General features: G+C 46.9%; 1 protein-coding gene and 2 pseudogenes across 4 annotated transcripts in view; 1 reads left to right on the top strand and 2 right to left on the bottom strand.

Moving 5' to 3' along the window:
• LOC133630735 (uncharacterized) overlaps window positions 1–5651 on the top strand; it is a 44581-nt gene extending 38930 nt beyond the window's left edge. For all 4 annotated transcript variants that reach the window (XM_062022436.1, XM_062022434.1, XM_062022437.1 and 1 more), the window contains 13 exons: window positions 339–894; window positions 965–1242; window positions 1321–1430; window positions 1506–1948; window positions 2031–2355; window positions 2421–2648; window positions 2723–3266; window positions 3345–3557; window positions 3649–3881; window positions 3955–4205; window positions 4322–4573; window positions 4666–5281; window positions 5357–5651. In XM_062022436.1, coding sequence (XP_061878420.1) covers window positions 365–894; window positions 965–1242; window positions 1321–1430; window positions 1506–1948; window positions 2031–2355; window positions 2421–2648; window positions 2723–3266; window positions 3345–3557; window positions 3649–3881; window positions 3955–4205; window positions 4322–4573; window positions 4666–5281; window positions 5357–5518 — 4185 coding nt within the window. In that variant the 5' untranslated portion in view covers window positions 339–364 and the 3' untranslated portion in view covers window positions 5519–5651. The remainder of the gene's footprint in view (window positions 1–338; window positions 895–964; window positions 1243–1320; window positions 1431–1505; window positions 1949–2030; window positions 2356–2420; window positions 2649–2722; window positions 3267–3344; window positions 3558–3648; window positions 3882–3954; window positions 4206–4321; window positions 4574–4665; window positions 5282–5356) is intronic.
• A 493-nt stretch (window positions 5652–6144) lies between these two features.
• On the bottom strand, window positions 6145–6208 carry LOC133631674 (U6 spliceosomal RNA; annotated as a pseudogene).
• Window positions 6209–14638: 8430 nt separating this feature from the next.
• On the bottom strand, window positions 14639–14734 carry LOC133631675 (U6 spliceosomal RNA; annotated as a pseudogene).
• Window positions 14735–19427: the final 4693 nt, after the last annotated feature.

Here is a 19427-nt window from a genome sequence, read left to right on the forward strand (position 1 = left end):
CTACTACTACTACTACTATTACTACAAATACAAAGTACTACTACTACTAACACTACTACAAATACAAGTATTACTACTATAATACTACAAATACTCCTACTACTACTACTACTACTACTACTGCTACAAATACTACTATACTACTACTAACACTACTACTTTACTACTACTACTAATACTAACACTACTACTACTACTACTACTACTACTACTTAAATGCTGTTCCCCCGGATAAAGCAAAAATATTTAACTAGATAGAATAACAACAATAACTGTGAGAATAACAACAATAACTGTGTTTATAAACGTGCATGTGACTTTATGCTTTGTTTTGGCAGACAACAGCTTCCTTGGACAACACAACATGGATTTTCACCCATTGTTTGTGTTTCATGGCTTCTCCACTGAGCTAACCCTGGAGCGTACGGCGGAGGCAACCAAGGTGGGGAAAAATAAGTCATCGGTGGCCTGCGCGGTGCAAAAAGGCGAGGAGGTGAAAGAGGAAGCCCGGGCACGCATCCGCCAGTCTGGAGGAGACCCCGGATGCGCCAAGCTGGTGCTCAGTGAGAGCAAGCTCCAGTTTGGGCAGTACCGGGGTCAAACCTTCAAGTGGCTGCTGGGGAATGACGTGGGGTACGCCTGCAGCATCGTGGTGTTGCACCAGAAGGAGCGTGACAGCGGAGACACTTCCCAGTCACCCCTCGCGGTCAACAAGACCGCACTGGCATCATACGCGCGACTCTTTCCGGACATGGTCGCCGCCCTGCGCTCTCAAGCCGCGCTCATGGGGGAGATGCCCGTCAAGGAGCTGGATGGGAGAGCAGTGGGTTTTGGGGCTCATGCCAAAAGGACATACTCCGCTCTGTACGAATCCCCCTACGGCGACGATCAATCGTAAGTTTAATTTGATTGATGGGGGAATACTTTCCATTGCACATGTAACATATGTGTTGTGTCTATGCAGCTACTTGCAATGGCTACGAGGCAAGCGGACCAAACCGGGTTCCACGATGCACGCCTTCCAGCGTTACGTGTTGAAGCGTGACAAGGATGCGCAAACGCAGACTGCGCCCGGACCCGACGCCTCAGGTAAATGCTCTCCCCAGGTTTGCTTGACTTTTACAGAAGAGGAGCCCACTGATGCCATGCTCCTGGAGCCCACTGATGCCACCACTGATGCCATGCTCCTGGAGCCCACTGATGCCATGCTCCTTGAAGCGGCCATGGAGGCGGAATCTCAGCGTGAGTTTTCATCATTGTTCATTGTCCAAAATATACGCTAATCTGAACTGAATTGAGCTGACTGAAATGTGCCAACAGCTTCTACCTCGCAGACGCCGATGAGGACGCCGCTGGAAGCAGGCCCTTCCCGCCTTACAGCTCCCATCGCCGGAGACGGTGCTGCGTCGCCCCTGAGTTCAGGCGCCGAGGTACGAGCGCATTGGCGACGCAACGTTTGAGGTTATTCCAGCCAACGTGTTTATTTGGTGTCCCTTCTGTTGCAGTTGCTGCCCAAGTCCTGGCGACAGACGCTGCCGGAGGACCAGCACGACTGGGTGGGCCGTGCGCTTTTTGTCCGAGGTCCCAAGGGGAAAGCGGTACTCAAGTCCGGGCTGCAGCTATGGTGGCAACCTCCTAAGAAGTTGCCGTATTACACGCAGCCCCCCGCCTCGTCCGCTGTGTTTTTTCACTCCCGCTTTTTCCTGTGGTGCCCGTACAAGCTATGGGGCTGCAAGCTGGAGTGCCCAAAATGCAGGCGCAAGCTGACAGGTTGTGGACTGTACAAGACCCTGAGAAGGGTCCTGGACCTCAGCGACTGGTACTACATGGCCACAGAGTACCTGGAGTGCCACGCGTGCCACAAGAAGTATGCCGCGTGGGCCAGCAACATCATCGGGCAGCTGAGCACGGCAAACCAGGCAGAGTTCCCGGCCATCCTCACCTACAAGTGAGTCATTTAAAGAGGCGAGGATGTGTGGTGCATTTGTCTGGAACCTGTGTGACCGTGTGTTCCTCTCCCTCTTTAACAGGTCATCTTGTGACAAGAAGGTCATCCAGCAGATGCAGGCTCGCACGCTGGGCAACAGTGCCACTCGTCTTCGCTCCAACTTAATAATGGCGCACTCGCAAGAGTGGCAGACTCGGGCCATCGGCTACCTGGAGGTGATGGATCGCTTTTGCGCTGTCGGCTCCTCCTTGCTGCCGGAGGCCTGTATCCCGCCCATGCGCCCGCTACCGAGCGTTTCCTGGCTGCTGTCAGTGTACGTGAGGGAGGTGCTTCCTCGCATGGAGCACACGAAGGCCAGGATCACATCTATATTCGGAAGTATCCTGAAAATGGACTCCACCAAGAAGGTACGTCCGAGAAACGGCACCGACTACGGTCACGTTAAATGCCTTACGTCTTTTGTGTTCCCTAGATGACCAAGAAGCTTGCAGGTGAAGCCGCGGGAACGGCCGCCTGGGTCACCAACGTCGGCAACGAGCTGGGCCAGGTGCTCATGTCGGTGGTGACGGCGGCAGAGGGGGACGGTCTGCTGGCCATGGCCCGGGGACTCATGCGCCGCTACCGGGAGGCCGGGCGAGACCCTCCTCTCGTGCTCTACGTGGATCGTGACTGCTGCTGCTCCGCCGCCGGACAGCCTAAGGTGAGGTTTTGACCTGTTGTGCGGTAGTCTTCAAATTATGGCCTGCCTAGCATAACGTGTGTCTGTGTCATTAGGTGGCGGCTACGTTCGGCGAGTGGGACCGGCTGCTGGTGCGCCTGGACGTGTGGCACCTCATGCGCCGCTTTTCCAGCGGCGTTACCACAGAGGCCCACACGCTCTATGGCGAATTCATGAATAGACTCTCGGTTGCCATGTTTGAGTGGGACGAGGGGGACGTGAGGCGTCTGAGTGAGGCTAAGCGGGCAGAGCATGGCGGGAACGCCCACGTCCGGCCGTCGGCCAAGGAGCTGCACCGTCACTGCCGCCGGCGCACCAGAGGAGCGGAGGAGACCAAGCGTCTTGTCCGGGAGGTGCTGGATCACCTGTGGGATGCCAAAGACACAATGGGCGTCAAGCTGTTGGACCAGGACAGAATGAAGGAGATCTGGAACACTCAGCAACGCCACTTGGGCTGCATCCAGGACCCGCCTGGCGTGGCGCTCTATACCAGAACTTCCACAGTGACCAGAGGAGGGGTGGCTCTTCCCGTCTTCCGCTGTGCACGGGGCTCCACCTCTCTGGAAAGCTTCCATCTGCACTTGTGCCGTTTCATTCCAGGTAAAGTCTATGTGTTTGACAGGCCCTTTGGGCCACTTTCGCAGACGTGCGTGTCTAACACATTTCCTCTGTACGCAGGTACGTCGGCCAACGCCCTCCATTTCCAGGTTTACCTCCTGGAGGGTCTGTGTAGGTGGAACGAGGACCGAGGAAAAGCGGCGGTGAAAGGGACCGATGCTGTCACGGTGCAGTGCTATGACGCCAGTCTGCAAGACGCCCTCGCGCGGCTGACACAGCGGCTCATGGGTGTCACGCTGGTTGACAATTACACCCCGGCGAGCAAGTACACAGGTAACGTGGACAGGGGGGGTGGAAGCTTTGCTGCTGCTGCGGCGGCCATGAAAATCCATTCCGGTCTCATTTGATGTCTAATTGTGTTCAGGAGAGCTCATTGGCATCCAGTACCTGTATGCCCAGACTGGCGCCGTGCTGCAGTCCCACGCCGTGGATGATCCGGACCAGCCTGATGACTCAGCTGACCTGAAAGACGAGCAGGAGGACGAAGACCAACTTGAGGATGATGAGGGTTACGACGACGCGCCAGTGGGAGTCGAGCAGTATCCAGGCCTTTCCTTCCCTCCCGATGATGAGCAGCGGGCAGAAGAGAAGGAAGAAGTGAGTGTCGTCTTTCTCTTGACTTACCTGACCATTTCGGACGTGCGTAATAAAGATATGTTTTTTGACACAGGATGTGTTGGGTCCAGACGGGAACGGCGGATACCAGCATGTCTGTCGCTTGGCCACCGCCCTTGTTGCGCTGCGGCACCGAATGTTTGTGCAGCCTCGGCAGGAGAGGCATATTATCGAACTTTGGCAAAAGCTGACAGACGTAGACAAAGCTCCCCTCAGCCTTCCCCCCCGCCACGCTCCCAAGCTGAACAAGGGACGCTTCAAGGTCTCCAGGCAGCACCACTTGGAAGGGGTGGCCAGTGTAAAACGGTATGTACACAAAACAATTTATTTTATTGTATCAACGTGTGTCCTTTGCAAGACAATTTATTTTATTTTTCAATATGTGTACTAATCAGTGTGATGTTGGTGTTCTTTCCATCTAGTTTGTACATCGGGCGGGGCGCCGAGGTTGCGCACTCTCCGGACACAAGCAGGTTGATGGAGGCCGTCTTTATTCAGCTGTCGAGCCACCACAGCCAAGAGCACATCATTTCGGGGTTCCGGCAGAGCCGATGGTCGCTGATAATGCGGGACTACACGCGCATTCGCGAGAACCTGTCCAGCAACCGGGCCATCAAAGCTGCTGGCTGCAGCATTCGCCTCTTGGAGGTCAACCACCGCACGCTCACTCTATGGTAACGCTTGTGTAATAATACAATGTATGCTTCGTAAAACAGTGCTGATTATTGATGGAAATGCTAATACATTGATGTATGTATACACACAGGTTCAACAAGCGGTGTAAGGACATGGCCAAGGCTGATGTTGTTGCGACGGTGCCAGCACAAAGTGGAGCAGCGACGACAACACAGTCCCTTCCTGCAGCCAGGGAACTGATGGAAGACATCGCACAACCCCATGATGCACACGACTATCAGCACCCAGCTGACACCTCTGGCCTGGCTTGCACACGGAGGGGGCCTGTGGTGCCAGAACTCTACCATGCTGTTGTTGCTGCTGCTGCTGCTGCTCCTCCATCATCATCATCATCATCATCCGCTGCTGCTCCTCCATCATCATCCGCTGCAGCTGCTCTTCCTCCTCCTCCTCCTCCTCCTCCATCATCCTCTGCTGCTGCTGCTCCTCCTCCATCGGGCTCCACCACCAGGGTACCACGCTCAACTGCTTGGTATCGGAAAAAGAAGGCACTCAGCTTAGGTGGTATTATGGACATCAACGACCTCAAGCGAACCGAGACATTCAAGTGCAAACTCTGTGGGCAACCAAAGAATAAAGAACATGGCCACAGTCGCTACAGAAACGAGACCTTTTGCGCACGTTCGCAGGGGCGTTCGGTGGAGGAGTGGCTGGCTGAGAAGAGGAGCCAGGACACCCAAAGACAGGTACTAGTGTTTGTTTATCCTGCACTACCTCAACTTCTTTACTGTTTACTGATTGCTTCATCTTGTCACCCACAGAGGCAGACCCAGCACACAAGAGCAACCCAGCCACTTGCCAACCCACAGACCCCTGTGCCCAACCCACAGACCCCTGTACCCATCCCACAGACCCCTGTACCCAACCCATACGCCCATTCAATGCTGCTGCTGCGGAAGATTTTACCAAAGCCACCTCCGTAACCTTAATTGGCCCTCTGTTTTTGGCATTGTTCCTTTTCTACTGCTTTTGCATTGTATAGTTTTGTTATTTATAGTTTTGTTATTGTATATTGTCTATGTTTGCTCTGTGAATTAAACATGTGATTTAAATGATTGTTTGCATTGCATTCTTTACTAGTGTTTAATTTAATGATTGTTTGATTTTAATGATTGTTTGCATTGCATGATTGTTTGCATTGCATTCAATTATTATTGTAAATACAAAAACTACAGTTATTTATATCTAATAAGTCAATAGTATATGTATATAGTTTTTATAATTAAATGTAAATAAAATCGTGAACGAGGCCCGGGACGCGAACACGCGCCGTCAGGTCCGGCGATATAGCTCCCCTCGCTGCCAGGGGAGCTATATCGCCGTCCGGTGGGCGCGGCCTCCGGGGACGCGGCACACCGGAGCACATGGCTAATTTGCATGCGAGGGCGGGTACCAGAAAGCGCACCTGCGTGCCAGACGTCGCGCGTGCGTCTCCGCGGAAAAGACGCGGTAGGAAGACTTCGGGTGTTACCGCACCGGGGAAAGTCGGCGCGAGGGGCCGCCGGGCGCCGTCGGCGCCCGGCCCGAAGAACCGGCAGCACTTTTGCGCCAGGGGCCATGCTAATCTTCTCTGTATCGTTCCAATTTTAGTATATGCGTTACCGAAGTAGCGCAATGGGTCTAGGAAACGATTTGGTATAAGTAGGCTACGTTCTGCTACCTTGTGCACAGACATGGTGGCAGAAAACAAGCCAAATTGAAGTCTATATGATACTACCTGTCAACATTTACGGATGGTTGTGATCTAATGTGTAAATGTAATGCTAGCGCTAAAAATAAACTTCAAATGCAGTCTGAGTGAGTCCCAGTAAGGGCCGATGGGTAGTATATTCAAAGGCCTTGGACGTCAGACTGCTAGCATTGGTGCAAAAGGTTCCCTCACGGCACCAACAATGGCAGCAGTCTGACGTCAAGAATATTTGCATACTCCTCCCCCATCAGAACATACTCCTCCTCCAGCAGACTTGTTCTCGTGGAGAAGCTCATGCCCCTTGATCACATGGCTTACCAATACGCCATTACAGAAGCCCAATATTATCATTACCTTGATGTTTTTTGTTATTTAAGTGTGTGGTCGACCTTGCTAAATATTAAAAAAAATACTATTTGCAAAAACTAAAACCAGCACGTTTTCTCAATGTAGTGCAGTCAGGATTCAAACTTTATATGTATTACTTACTTTCCAGTTGTCACCAACTTAGATCAACATATGTAATTTCTAACACCTCCAATACTGTCAGCCTTAAGAAGTCAGAATTTGCTTAATTTTCCCTGTTTGTTGTCACTAGCTAGACAAATATAAAATGAGAAAGTAGAAAAGTCGAAAATGTATTTAAAATGTATAAAACAGTTGGCATGTGGCAACTATGAAGTTGTATGACTCTTAAGGAACACGGTTGCAAAATTATCTAAAAAAAAACGTTAGCATGCTAATGTTAAGATGCTAGCATGCTAATAATACATAGCATGCTAACGGTAGTATGCTAGCAGTTGAGTAACAAGCAACCAGGAGCATTTCGACTTTGGTAGCGTTCAAATCTGTTAAGAAATGTGGTCTAGGTAAAGGTATATTGCCCATAAATTTTCAGTGGGGGTAAATTCCAGTTAATTCCAGGTAATGCGGGAATGATCAGATCCCGGAAACAAGATGGCTCAAATGTCCAGGGTGAGTGGAGTGTGCGGATGGTGGAACGGTTAGAATCGGATGAGAAATGTGGGAGTTGTGGAACTTTGAAAATCTCCATTCTTTTCAATGAGAATTTCCTGGAGATTTGGGAACCTCAGGAAAACCTGGACATTTAAAAAATATAGATAATATCACAATTGTCCTAGATTATATGAATGGGTTGGTGTTAGAGAATTGTTTAAAGTGGTTGAAAAATGTTGATGTAGTAACACTTTGATCTGAGAATTGGTATTTTGGAATTTTGGGGAAACTTGGGAATTTGTACAATAAAAATTAACTGTTGTTGTCCCAAATAAGAGAACGGTTTTGATGGTGGAATGGTTGGAATTGTTTCAAAAATGTGAACTGTGAAAACTTTACAATAAGAGGTAAAAATAGGGCTTTGGAAAACCTGGCTGGGCCATATGGAGCAAAACTTATATCCCGATATAGTTTGGCCCACAAACTAACCCATAAAAGGAAATATCCGTTGACGTAACTACATCGTCGGGAGGCCAAGTCACAAAGGAATCGCGTCACCCCTGATACTGCTCGATTCCCACTGGCGCGTCATCTTAACCCTCATCATCCTCGAGTTGGTCTTCGTCCTCCTGGTCTTCGTTCAGGTCAGCTGGGTCGGGCCGGTCTGGATCATCCTCGGCGTGGGATTGCAGCACGGCGCAAGTCTGGGCATGAAGGTACTGGATGCCGATAAGCTCTCCTGAACACAATTACACATCAAATGAGACCGGGATGGATTTCATGGCCGCCGCAGCATCAGCAAAGCTTCCGCCTCCCCGCCCACGTTACCTGTGTGCTTGCTCGCCGGGGTGTAATTGTCAACCAGCGTTAGACCCATGAGCTCTTTTGTCAGCTGCGCGAGCGCGTCTTGCAGGCTGGCGTCGTAACACTGCACCGTGACAGCATCGGTCACTTTCACCGCCGTTCTTCCTCGGTCCTCGTTCCACCTACACAGACCCTCCAGGAGGTAAACCTGGATGTTGAAGGGCGTTGGCCGACGTACCTGCGGCATCGTACAGAGGAAATGTGTCAGACACGCACGACCGCGAAAGTGGCCCCAATCGATAGTTACCTAGACTTTACCTGGAATAAAACGTCACAGGTGCAGATGGAAGCTCTCCAGAGAAGTGGAGCCCCGTGCACAGCGGATGACAGGAAGAGCCACTCCTCCTTTGGTCACTGTGGAAGTCCTTGTACACGCCAGGCGGGTCCTGGATGCAGCCCAAGTGGCGTCGCTGAGTGCTCCAGATCTTCTTCATCCTGTCTTGGTCAAACAGCTTGAAGCCCAAGGTGTTTTTGGCATCCCACAGGTGATCCAGCACCTCCTGGACAAGACGCGTGGTCTCCTCCGCTCCTCTGGTGTGACGGTGCAGCTCCTTGCTCGACAGCGCGACGTGGGCATTCCCGCCATGCTTCGCCTGCTTAGCCTCACGCAGACGCCTCACGTCCCACTGAAACATGGCAAACGAGAGTCTATTCATGAATTTGCCGTACAGCGTGTGGGCCTCTGGAAACGCCCCTGGCAAAGTGGCGCATGAGGTGCCACGCGTCCAGGCGCACCACCAGCCGGTCCCACTCGCCGAACGTAGCCGCCACCTACTGACACAGACACACGTTATTCCAGGCCACCGTTTGAAAACTTTCCGCACAGCACAATCAAAACCTCACTTTAGGCCAGGGGTGGGCAATTAATTTTTACCGCATGAGCAACCCGAGCACTGCTGGAGGGCCACATCGACAATATTTCAAGTAAATTTTGCTCAATATTATTTTTTATGTATACCGTAAGATAAATAATAATAATAATAATAATTAATAAGAATACTTGTATTTAACCTAACTTAACTTTATACCAAAAGTACTGCTTTGGAAATCATTTGTACTCCTTTCAGAGATCACATTTAGTTCCCCTTAAACATCCTTATGTTCCACAATGAAATGTAAGCATAGGATGAAGTGTGCATTGCTGTAACTTTCTCTAGTAACACCATTCCATGATTAATATCAATAACTTAACAATAATAATAAATGACAGTAAAATAAGCACACGTATGACTGAGGAGTCATAGTGTAACTTTGTGTGGTGTTTGAGATGTCCGACTTTTTGTGTGGCCATGAACGCACCAGTGGTTTAGTGGTATGCGTGTTGGTGACAGATGACAAGTTGGTTTTGGCCTGGTTTGTACGGCAGAAAATGACTAGTTTTTCGAAATAGAAGTGTATTACTCATGTTTTTGGTGTGGTTATGGCCGAATATAAACAGTTTTGCTCAATAACCTGATCGATATAATTCCTGGGCTCGAAGCATCTCGATAGACGTTCCAATAATTGAACGGCGTTTGTGTTGATCAACACCGTTAGGGCCGCTTGTTGTCACTGTCACTCAAGAGTTGCATTGCAAAATTACACAGAATAAATGTATTTATTTTGTTTAGAATTCAGATGGGATTTGATTTGGTGCGCGGCATATTTGCTGTGCGCAGAGGACGCTTGAGCAGTGCGCAATTGCGCAGGTGCGCACCTTAGATGGAACGTTGCTTGGCAGTCCATGTCTTGTTGAAAACCCGGCATTCGTCATCAACCTTTGTCTTTTAAGCGTCTCGGGTGTAAACCGTGCATCACTTGTCGCTGTGCACCTTCACTCACAGGTTACACACGGACATACGCCCATAAATAACACTTTTCAAAATAAAAGCAGCACAGTTGTATTGCGCGCACGACATAGATGTTTTTTCAACTTTATTTTGTAATTTTTGATTGCAGCTGTTCACATTCACTCACAGTCACGCACGTGCATACGTCCACACGGAAGTAATACAAATAACGCTTTTCAAAACAAAAGCAGCACCGTTGTATTGCACAGGCCCAGCTCGTTGCTGACGTTGGTGACCCAGGCAGCCGTTCCCGCAGATTCACCTGCCAGATTTTTGGTCATCTAGGAAAAACAAAAGGTATTTAATCTGATCCTAGTCGGTGCCATTTCTCGGACATACCTTCTTGGTGGAGTCCATTTTCAGGATACTTACGAATGTAGACGTAATCCTGGCCTTCGTGTGCTCCATGCGAGGAAGAACCTCCCTCACATACACCGACAGCAGCCAGGAAACGCTCGGTAGCGGGCGCATGGGCGGGATACAGGACCTCGGCAGCGGGAAGGAGCCGACGGAGCGAAAGCGAGCCATCACCTTCAGGTACTCGAGGGCCAGAGTCTGCCACTCTCGCCACTGCTCCACTACCAGGTGGGAGCGAAGCCGAGTGGCACGGTTACCCAGCGTGCGAGCCTGCATCTGCCATATCACCTTCTTGTCACAAGATAACCTGTTAAAGAGGGAGAGGAACATACGGTCAGGTCATGCGGATTCCAGACAAATGCACCACACATCCTTGGGTCTTTAAATGACTCACTTGTAGGTGAGGATCGCCGGGAACCCCGCCTGTTTTGCCGTGCTCAGCTGCCCGACGATGTTGCTGGTCCACGCGGCATATTTCTTGTGGCACGCGTGGCACTCCAGGTCCTCTCTGGCCATGTAGTACCAGTCACTGAGGTCCAAGACCGTTCTCAGGGTCTTGTACAGTCCGCAACCTGTCAGCTTGTGTTTGCATTTTGGGCACGGTATAGCTCGGTTGGTAGAGTGGCCGTGCCATCAACCTGAGGGTTGCAGGTTCGATCCCCGCTTCCGCCATCCTAGTCACTGCCGTTGTGTCCTTGGGCAAGACACTTTACCCACCTGCTCTCAGTGCCACCCACACTGGTTTAAATGTAACTTAGATATTGGGGTTTCACTATGTAAAGCGCTTTGAGTCACTAGAGAAAAGCGCTATATAAATAGAATTCACTTCACTTCACTTCACTCGAGCTTGCAGCCCCAAAGCTTGTACGGGCACCACAGGAAAAAGCGCGAGTGGAAAAAACACAGCGGACGAGGCAGAGGGCTGTGTGTAATACGGCAACAGCTGAGGAGAATGCCACCATAGCTGCAGCCCGGACTTGAGAACCGCTTTCCCCGTGGGACCTCGGACAAAAAGCGCACGGCCCACCCAGTCGTGCTGGTCTTCCGGCAGCGTCTGTCGCCAGGATTTGGGCAGCAGGTGTGACAAAGGGGACAATAATAAACACGTTGGCTGGAATAACCGCACGTGCGCGTCGGCAATGCGCTCGTACCTCGGCGCCTGAAGTCAGGGGCGACGCAGCACCGTCTCCGGCGACAGGAGCTGTAAGGCGGGAAGGGTCTGCTTCCGGCAGCTTCCTCGTCGTCTGCGCGGTAGAAGCTGTCGGCACATTTCAGTCAGCTCAATTCAGTTCAGATGAAAACTCTCGCTGAGATTCCACCTCCATGGCCGCTTCAAGGAGCATTGCATCAGTGGGCTCCTCTTCACCTGTAAACAAACTCAAGTAAACAAATGTGGCCGACATGGTGGGCGTTGGGTGTGAATGAGCGACCTGAGTGGGCAGTCCTGGGGAGAGCATTTGCATTTACCTTGGGCATCATGTCGGGGCGCGGTCTGCGTTTGCGCATTCTTGTCACGCTTCAACACGTAACGCTGGAAGGTGCGCATCGTGGAACCCGGTTTGGTCTGCTTGCCTCGTAGCCATTGCAAGTGGCTGCATAGACACAACACATACGTTACTTGTGCAATGGAAAGTATTCCACTATCAATCAAATTAAACTTACGATTAATCGTCGCCGTTGGGGGATTCATACAGTGCAGAGTATGTACTTTTGGCATGAGCCCCAAAACCCACTGCTCTGCCATCCAGCTCCCTGAACGGTGTCTCCCCCATGAGCTCGGCCTGAGAGCGCAGGGCGGCGACCATGACCCGGAAGAGTAGCGCGTATGAAGCCAGTGCGGTTTTGTTGACCGCGAGGGGTGACCGGGACGTGTCCCCGCTGTCACTCTCCTTCTGGTGCAACACCACGCTGCTACAGGCCCACGTCATTCCCAGCAGCCACTTGAAGGTTTGACCCCGGTACTGCCCAAACTGGAGCTTGCTCTCACTGAGCACCAGCTTGGCGCATCCGGGGTCTCCTCCAGACTGGCGGATGCGTGCCCTGGCTTCCTCTCTAAACCTCCTCGCCTTTCTGCACCGCGCAGGCCACCGACGACTTATCGGCTTTTTTCGCCACCCTGGCTGCCTCCGCCGTACGCTCCAGGGTTTGGTCACAGCCGAAGCCATGACACACAAACAATGGCCGAAAATCCATGTTGTGTTGTCTGCCAAAACAAAGCATAAAGTCACATGCATGTTTATAAACAATTTAATTGTTATTATTGTTATAACAGTTGTTATTATATCTAGTTAAATATGTATGGCTTACCTGGGGGGAACAGCATTTTATGTGTTTTTGACTATTCTTGTCAATTATTTGTATTGTAAATGGATGGTTGTACTAGTAGTTTACATGTAAACAATGATATACAAATATTCCCAGTGGCAGAAGAATCACATGCAACAACAGTAGTAGTAGTACTAGTAGTATTTGTAGTAGCAGTAGTAGTAGTATATGTAGTAGTAGTAGCACTTGTAGTAGCAGTAGCAACAACAGTAGTAGTACTAGTAGTAGAAGAATGTTACATGTACACAACAAATGAGTGGGGGGGGGGGGGAGTTTGTTGGTGATGGCAGCCATTTTAACTTAGGATTCCTTTTGTTCTCCAAACAAAGTCATACACGGTTCCCTGCGCCGATGTATTGAATTGAAGACACACACACTCACAGCAAGCTGCTTGATGTTAGAAGTTGGCACGTTGTGTAATTTGTAAATAAAAACAGAATACAATGATTTGCAAATCCTTTCCAACTTATACAGGTATTCAATTGAATACACTGCAAAGACAAGATAGTTAATGTTCGAACTGAGAAACAATTTTTTTTTTTCAAATAATCATTAACTTAGAATTTAATGGCAGCAACACATTGCAAATAAGTTGGCGCAGGGGCATTTTTACCACTGTTACATGGCCTTTTTCTCTCGCTCGGGGAACTGAGGAGACCAATTTTTGAAGCGTTTCAGAATCAGAATAGTTCTTATTGCCATTGTTTGAGAACGGGTTCACAAACTAGGAATTTTACTTGGTGCAATCGTGCAACATAAAACACATATAACACAAAATAGAATAACATGATCTGTAACTGAGCTATCAGATCTTGTTATTGTTCATGTGCCTGATTGCCGAGGAGAAAAAACTGTTCAGGTGGCGGGAGGTGTGGGTCTGGATGGACCGTAGTCTCCTGCCTGAGAGGAGAGTGGGGAATAGTTTGTGTCCAGGGTGAGAAGTGTCAGTTGTGATCCGACCCACATGCCTCCTGGTCCTGTAGGAGAACAGGTCCTGGAGGGATGGGAGTTTGCAGCCAATAACCTTCTCAGCAGCACGTACGATGCGCTGCAGTCGATGCTTGTCCCGGACTGTGGCGCCGGGGAACCACACAGTGATGGAGGATGTGAGGATGGACTCGATGATGGCTGAGTAGAACTGCACCAGCATCTCGGTCGGCACCTTAAGTTTCTTCAGTTGCTGCAGGAAGTACATCCTCTGCTGGGCCTTCTTGATGAGGGAGCTGATGGTTGGCTCCCACTTGAGGTCCTGGGTGATGGTGGTGCCCAAGAAACTGATGAAGTCCACAATGGAGACGGGGGTGGGAGAGTATCACGGTGAAGGGGGATGGTGAGGCTGTGACTTTCCTGAAAACTACTAGACACAAGAACAGCTTCTTTCCCACTTCTGAACAGTAGATAATGTGGACAGCACAATCTGTTCCCAAGCACAGCCAGACTTTACTGGCACTACTGACTTTATCACTCATGCATCCTGCATATTACAGACTTATTGTACATTACAGACCATGCACCTGGCTTTTTTTGCACTGCACTACTCTTTCTCCCACATGTGTTGTAACTATATACCTTTCTTATGAATATATTTGTACTTTGCACAAAATCTTGTTTTGTCTTACTTGTTTATAATGCTGATAGGTGGCTAGTATATGTATTGCTGTAAAGTATGCACCTAGAGTACTTACTTGCTCAGTGAATGTATACGTGTCTATTTGTTGTATGTTTAGAGATCTAACAACTGCCGAAGACAAATTCCTTGTATATGCAAGTATACTCAGCCAAATTAACCTGATTCTGATGTGTGTGTTCTGTTTTGTGCGTGTGTGCTTGCGTGTGCAGCACAGAGAAGGTCCTGCAAGAGGCGAATGAAGCACAGAGAAAAGTATCAAATCTTGGAAGAATAATCTGAGAGAACAAAGCTGGGATATTTTGAGAGAACAAAGCTGGGACAATGTGTGCAGTAAGAATGATGTAAGATGAAGCATATAGTACTTTGCAATACTTGCATGGTTAGGGTTAGGAAAAATGTCTTATTAAAATAAAAATAAGGAACTCTTGGGGCATGCTAATCTTCTCTGTATCGTTCCAATTTTAGTATATGCGTTACCGAAGTAGGTGTAGAAAACGATTTGGTATAAGTAGGCTACGTCCTGCTACCTTTTGCACAGACATAGTGGCAGAAAACAAGCCAAATTTAAGTCAATATGATACTACTTGTCAACATTTACGGGTGATTATGGTTTAATGTGTGTATGTAATGATAGCGCTAAAAATAAACTTCAAATGCAGTCTGAGTCAGTCCCAGTAAGGGCCGATGGGTAGTATATCCAAAGGCCTTGGAGCAGACTTGTTCTCGTGGAGAACGCTCATGACTCTTGACCACATGGCTTTCTTCACAAGTCCTTACCAATACGCCATTACAGAAGACAAATATTATCATTACCTTGATGTTTTTTGTTATTTAAGTGTGTGGTCGACCTTGCTAAATATTTAAAAAAATACTACTTGCAAAAACCAGCACGTTTTCTCTATGTAGTGCAGTCAGGATTCAAAACTTTATATGTATTACTTGCTTTCCAGTTGTCACCAACTTATATCAACATATGAAATTTCTAACACCTCCAATACTGTCAGCCTTAAGAAGTCAAAATTTGCTTAATTTTCCTTGTTTGTTGCCACTAGCTAGACAAATATAAAACGAGAAAGTAGAAAAATCGAAAATGTATTTCAAATGTTGAAAAAAAGTATAAATTGAAAACAATAAAACACCAGACTAGAATCCGTGCATTTCGGGCAGGAATTGTGTGTGACTGCATCCGCATGTGTCAGGTACCAAATTTAATGAGTCGTTTTGCAAAAATAGCAAAACAAAAAAAGTTAGCATGAACAGCTAACTTATGTAGAGTTGTACGACTCTGGGGTAGACTGTTGCAAAATTAGCTGAAAAAGTTAGCATGGAAATGCTAACAGTCAACATGTGTCATACCAAGTTATATGACTCTAAAGTGTATGGCTGTGGAATTAGCAGAAAAAGTGAGCATGCTAGCAATAGCATACTAATAGTTGGCATGTGGCAACTATGAAGTTATATTACTCTGGGGTAAGCGGTTGCAAAATTTGCTGGAAAAGTTAGCATGCTAACAGTTAACATGTGTCATACCAAGTTATATGACTAAAATGTATGGCTGTGTAATTACCGGAAAAAGTGTTAAATTAGATGAAAATGTGTGCATGCTAATGTCAGCATGCTAACCGTAGCATACTAACAGTTGGTATGTGGGAAAATGTGTGCATGCTAACCGTAGCATACTAACAGTTGGCATGTGGCAACTATGAAGTTGTATGACTCTGGGGAACACAGTTGCAAAGTTATCAAAAAAAAGTTAGCATGCTAATGTTATGATGCTAGCATGCTAATATTAGATAACATGTATCACATATCAAGTTATGAAGCTATAAGATGTATGGCTGCGAAATTAGCCAAAAAAGTGTAAAAAATAGCTGCAAAAGATAGCATGCTAACGGTAGTATGCTAGCAGTTGAGTAACAAGCACCAGGAGCATTTCGTCATTGGTAGCGTTCAAATCTGTTAAGAAATGTGGTGTAGGTAAAGGTATATTGCCCATTAATTTTCAGTGGGGGTAAATTCCTGTTAATTCCGGGTGTAGCTGCTGACAGAAGCACATTGTATATATGTTATATAATTTCATAGTTGGTTAGAATAGATAAATACAATGTATAAGTATAAGTTCATATTTTACATATAATGTGATTAAAAATGTATTTCCTTTGGTTAATTCATGCAAGTATATGTTAACTTTATTTTTTGTTACAAAACCCATGTAAATTGGAGAGGAACATATTTTTTTGTTCCGGTTTGGTCACATTGTTGAGGGACAATTAATATGTGACTGAATAAGGGAAGCAGCATGAGACAGCAAGCATTTGATGGAAGAGGTTAATAGAGCCTCGGCTTCAAAATAAACTTTATTCCCTCTGAGTTTGTGAGGCCAATGAGGTATGATTTTTCCTGATAATGTATGTGAAATCAATGTGTTTTCTTTTATTTGATGTCAGACTAATTGTAAATTCTGTGTTTCTTATTCATTAGTTCTGACGGCATTATTTCTGCATTATTTTGGCATTGTATTGGCATCGTTGTTACGAGAAGAAGGCGTGGCTGAAATAAATGTCTGTGTGAGAAAAACGAACAACTTGAGCTTTGATTAAGACCTCGGAGGGAGTAACAGTCAGAACTCAGCCTACATCGCGCTGAAGAGAAGGAGAGACTGACAGGAGCCTGTCGCAGCAGCGGAGCCGTTAACGAGCAGCTATTTGATGAGTGACATCGCTCTCAATCTTCAAAGGAAAGAAGCCGCATGCAAGGACATTCCAGAAGCAATCAGGGTCCAACGGTGTAGCGTGGTTAACTCAACACCAAGTAACACGTTTAAAACAAGTTACCGTATTTTTCGGACTATAAGTCGCTCCGGAGTATATGTCGCACAGGCCGAAAATGCACAATAAAGAAGGAAAAAAACATATATACGCCACACTGGAGTATAAGTCACATTTTTGGGGAAATTTATTTGATAAAATCCAACACCAAGAATAGACATTTGAAAGGCAATTTAAAATAAGTAAATAATAGTGAACAACAGGCTGAATAAGTGTACGCCATATGACACACAAATAACCAACTGAGAACGTGCCTGGTATGTTAACGCAACACATATAATAACTATTAACATATAGAACATGCTATACGTTTACCAAACAATCAGTCACTCCCGATCGCTAAATCCGATTAAATCTTCCTCCCCGGTGTCGCCTCTGGTATGTCCTTTCTTTCTGCTGCTCGATTGCCGTTCTCCGCTGCATATTTCACTACGTCCAGCTTGTAATCTGCAGTATATGATTTCCTTTTCGGTGCCATTTTTGTTCAGCCCTTCTCAGTTTTTATAAGTTACCGCCAATGTTGAAAGGATCCATTTTCCTAGGTACGGACGTGTCTTTTTTTTCACAATACACCGCCATCATGACCCACAATGCACTTGTGCCATGACCCGCCCCCGCATAATTTCTATTGGTTGACGTGTGTGTGACGACGCTGACGTGTGTGTGTGACGATTGCTGACATTTGCTTCGTCTCTTCCGTGAATTAGATAAATAATAATATTTGATATTTTACGGTAATGTGTTAATAATTTCACACATAAATCACTCCGGAGTATATGTCGTACCCCCGGCCAAACTATGAAAATAAAAACTGCGATTTATAATGCGTAAAATACGGTAAATGTGAATGTTGGTTTAACCTGCTAACTTGAAAGGGACTTTCTAAAAGCTAAAAGGGATATCCTGCTGTGGTTTGAAGTAATTTTTTAAGTTAAGAAAGTGCTTGTATGATACAAGGTGATTATCATTGCAAAGCTTATCTTAAATTAATTGCTTGTTTTGTTTTGAAAATTTAAAAGAGCACATCAAAGTATTTAAAAGGCACATTTATAATACATTTTGACATTGAAATTTATGTGTGTTTTATAACAAGTGGAAGAAGATAAACTTTAACTAAAAACAGTGTCATAATACACAAACTTTATTTTTGAAAGAAAAAGCAAACTTAAACATATCTAAGTTGACAGTGGGCCTACATTTAAATTTGTATTCAACTACAGTTAAAACATTTTCATCCAAACTTTTAAGTTAGCTAATTTTCAAACCAAATTAAGCTAAAACACAAAATCAATAGCCTAGCAACACATCTGACCAAGAACACACTGACACTCTGCACACTGTGGTGTTGCTGCTGGAAGATCCTGAAGAAGTTGCGACCCCAAATCCCCATGAGCCGAGCACAAGTCAGGCAGTGAAAGAAGAGGGTTTAAGGAAAAGTACAAGACCCAGAAAGCTCACTGAGAAAGGCCAAGCGTTTCATGAGGAAATGGTGAGCAAGCTTCAAGCTCGATTCAACGCCAGTTATGAAAAATGGAAATCTACTGCCAAACAAGCAAAAAGAGCACTTGACGCATCTGACATAGCAAGCTTGCACGATCACATTGCTTGGATACAAGAAACTTCTGGTGAAGTCATGCAAGCGTATGAAGAACTACGTAGTCATGAAACTCCTGATGGAAACTCTTGCCGCAGAGTTGACACATGTGATGCAGTTTCTCAGAAGGTTTTCCAACAAGCACAAGAACATCTTGCAACAGAAGAAGATGAGCGAGATCAAGACAAGAGGTCATTTCACTGGAGTGAAACTGGCTCAGCATTTATTTTAGCATCCTCGCAAAGATCCAAAAACTCAAGTAGTCGACGTTCAAGTCAGCTGTCTGCAAAAAGGCAAGACGCAGCAGCAGAAGTAGCTGCAGCTGAAGCCACTCTTGTTGGTCTTAGAAGAAATGGAACGTGGTCAAAGTAAACTCGAAATGCTTGAGAAAGAAATGGAACGAAAGAAGAGGGAGCTTGAACACTTGAAAACGGTAAAGCAAATGAATGCTGCAAAAGCGCGACTGGAAGTGTATGAACAAGAAGGCAACTCGGATGAGGAATTGTCAGATCTTCTGCATGGAAGGAGCACACCAAAAAAACTACCATCCAAGACAGTCTGAAGTGAAAAAGGAATCTTCAGGTTGCAATCCATATACACAACCATTCATACCAAAAGACACCACAAGAGGGCAACCTACTAGCAATGAAACACCAGAAGATGGCATAACAGCACTGGCTAAAGCCTTGGCAGAGTCCATCAACATTACTCGACTACCGGTTCCAGAGCCCGCAGTTTTCAATGGCGATCCCATTAAG

The sequence above is a fragment of the Entelurus aequoreus genome, linkage group LG16, assembly GCF_033978785.1.
Source record: "Entelurus aequoreus isolate RoL-2023_Sb linkage group LG16, RoL_Eaeq_v1.1, whole genome shotgun sequence".
NCBI lineage: Eukaryota > Metazoa > Chordata > Actinopteri > Syngnathiformes > Syngnathidae > Entelurus > Entelurus aequoreus.